Below are 2,875 nucleotides of genomic sequence, written 5' to 3' on the forward strand. Positions count from 1 at the left end.
AAACTTATACACAGAATTTTGACCTTTGACTTCTTTGACCTTTGACCTTGATTTTTGACCTGTATTGTACATTGGCTACAAAATGCTACTTCCGGGGGGGGGGGGGGGGGGGGGGGGGGACATATATTACGCACCGCGTAATTTCTACTTTTCCTTGGTTAGACTTGCATCGGTGACAGTTACGCCATGTGCTTCCAGTGCCTTCTTTTTCTCCGGCAATGCATCGAGTACAAGAGCCTTGATGACTGCTGCAAATTTTGATGGTGATGACGGCAGAACTTTCCTGAATTTGGATACTTTGTTGTAATATGTAGGCCTACTGGTTGAAGCATATGCAGGAAGGGTCGTGTTTTGGGAAGTTGATTTAACATTTCCATGTTTTTTTTTGCCTCTTCTGTCTTTTTGACCATGCATCCTTCTCACGGATGCTTCTCGCCTTCTGCCCAAAACTTTCTTTAAGATGTCTTCTTTGAATTTGTATGAAAGGGGTATGAAATGCTTAGGGCTACTTTTGTGACAAAAAAGATATAAAATAGTCAAGGATCTGTTACAAAGGGCAATTCATTGCATACTTCAGTCATAAGTGTTTAGTCTTTGTATTCAGTGTACATTATACCAGGGAGTTAAGTTGTGATGTATTTGCAACAGTACCATTGATATCTCTGTACTATGTTTTTTGACATGAAAACAAAGCAAGAGTGGATACAAATTTATTATTTTGATAGAATACAAACATTTCTTATAGCACAAGATTGCTTGACCTAATGAAATGTGATTTGAATAACATACATTCAGTAAAGGAAACTTTTTATGTTGCCAAATGCAAATCATTTGATAAAAAGGGAATAATCCGGTTAATTAGCATAATCGCAACAAACATTTTAAAAGAAATTAAATGCAAATGAGAAGTGTACGGGGTCTTGAAAATTATAAGAAACAATATGAAAATTCCACATTGATGGACTAAAAGTAGCAAACCTTTCAAATCTTAAAAGTTACAGTAACTAAAAAATGGGCAAATCTATACAAAGTCCCGATGGCCGGCGAAGGTTCCTCTTCTGGCTGTCATTTGCCTCAATGCACTTATCCCAAATTTTCTTCACCGGCTCTCCTCCCGCCGGACAAATTGAGAAGACTCCACGTTCGATTGCTGCAATTTGTTCTGGATCCATCGCTAGATTCTTCCTGCCTCGTACGTTCTGGTCATTCAGCTCCTCAAGCAGAAACAGAAGATTCACGAGCCGTCTGGCTACGTCCTTGTGGGAGGAAGTCCCTATGGCCGGCGAAGGTTCCTCTTCTTGCAAAGGTTCCTATTCTGGCTGTTGATTGCCTCAACGCACTTATCCCAATACTTCTTCACTGGCTCTCCTCCAGCTGGACAAATCAAGAAGACTCCATGTTCGATTGCTGCAATTCATTCTGGATCCATCGCTAGATTCTTCCTGCCTCGTACGTTCCGGTCAATCAGCTCCTCAAGCAGAAACAGAAGATTCACAAGCCGTCTAGCTACGTCCATGTGGGAGGAAGCAAATGGCAGCATTTGTTCGATCACAACCTGCTTAATTTGAAGCACTTGCTTCCCATCCACAAGGCCGTACTCCAGACGACTCTGAATCTCTGCCCTGCTTGTGGCCATGGGGGTCCTCTCTCTGTTCTCCAGCTCGCGTCTCTTCCAGGCTCGCAGATCTTGAACTTCGGCCTCAAGTGCCTCCAACCTTGAGACTAGTGAAGCCAAGAACGGGGCTGATGGCTGGATGACGGGGACCGGTGGCTAGATGACGGGGACCGGTGGCTAGATGACGGGGGCTGGTTGCTGGACGGCGGGGGCCGGTGGCTGGATGGCGGGGGCCGGTGGCTGGACGGCGGGGGCCGGTGGCTGGATGGCGGGGGCCGGTGGCTGGACGGCGGGGGCCGGTGGCTGGACGGTTGGAGCTGGTGGCTTGGAGGTTCCAGACTATTTCTTTCGTTACATTGTGTTTGGGGACTTTGTGTTCTCACTCTAGCCAATACTCTTTCTTTTTCGGTGTCTTTTAGTTTCTGCATGTCTGTCTGGATCTCTTCCAGCATCTCTCTTGCGGAGGCTTTATTATTCTCGTCCCCTTCGAGAAGAGGGCGGGTCACAAAAATAGAGTTTGGTGCCTCTGGCTCATACACTGATAGAAGTTTACCTTCAAGCTCGATTTGACATTGCACGATGGTAAATGCTGCCCTGAAGGCCTTGTCAGGGAGCATGCGCTCTGTTGCTTCCTTCGAGATCGAAATATCACCCATCCCATCTGCTCCATCTTTGATGGTCGTCAGAATAAGATGGTCTTCCTTCGGATCGAGTCCATGCTTCACAATGCCGTCACTTATCTCTTCATCTAGTTCTTCGAGTGTTTTGGCCAGCGCATTTGGATAGGGCCAGGCAACTGCCTTGAAATTTGGGGCTGGTATCTCAAGAGCTTCGTCAAATGAAGCACCAACGTCAAGGGGCTCAAAGGCAAACTGGCCATACTCCGTCGACTGCCCCTTCTTCACAGGAGTGTGATGAAATACCTCCGCCACACCTGATAGCTGGAATTGGACATTTCCTGGCAGGTACTCTTCCTCCAGTTCATCAAGGATTGTGAGATGCAGTAAAGATAGCATCGCCTTTTTCCTTGGTGACTCTGTATACATCTTTGTATTGTCCCTTGGTCAAAGTTGCTGTTACTTGCGCGGCTAGACGATCATCCGGTGTGAGCCTCTTCGACTCCTGATTCCATGATGACAGAATCTATTGGAGGTAAAATTGAGAGAAAAATAGGTTCAAGTTAATGAACAATTATTTAATTACTGGGCTGAATCACAATGAAATTCAACTACACATAACTTCAACTCAGTCAATAAGTTT

General features: G+C 45.6%; 1 protein-coding gene across 1 annotated transcript; it reads right to left on the reverse strand.

Moving 5' to 3' along the window:
* Nucleotides 1–1,722: 1,722 nt before the first annotated feature.
* LOC140236532 (uncharacterized) lies at nt 1,723–2,661 on the reverse strand. Its single transcript, XM_072316456.1, has one exon. The coding sequence runs from the start codon at nt 2,659–2,661 to the stop codon at nt 1,723–1,725; it is 939 nt and encodes a 312-aa protein (XP_072172557.1).
* Between the last annotated feature and the right edge of the window lie 214 nt (nt 2,662–2,875).

The sequence above is a fragment of the Diadema setosum genome, chromosome 13 (genome assembly GCF_964275005.1).
Source record: "Diadema setosum chromosome 13, eeDiaSeto1, whole genome shotgun sequence".
NCBI lineage: Eukaryota > Metazoa > Echinodermata > Echinoidea > Diadematoida > Diadematidae > Diadema > Diadema setosum.

What these genes read in the sequence shown, in the direction of transcription:
- LOC140236532 (XM_072316456.1), bottom strand. Translation starts at nt 2,661, where the DNA reads ATGTATACAGAGTCACCAAGGAAAAAGGCGATGCTATCTTTACTGCAT.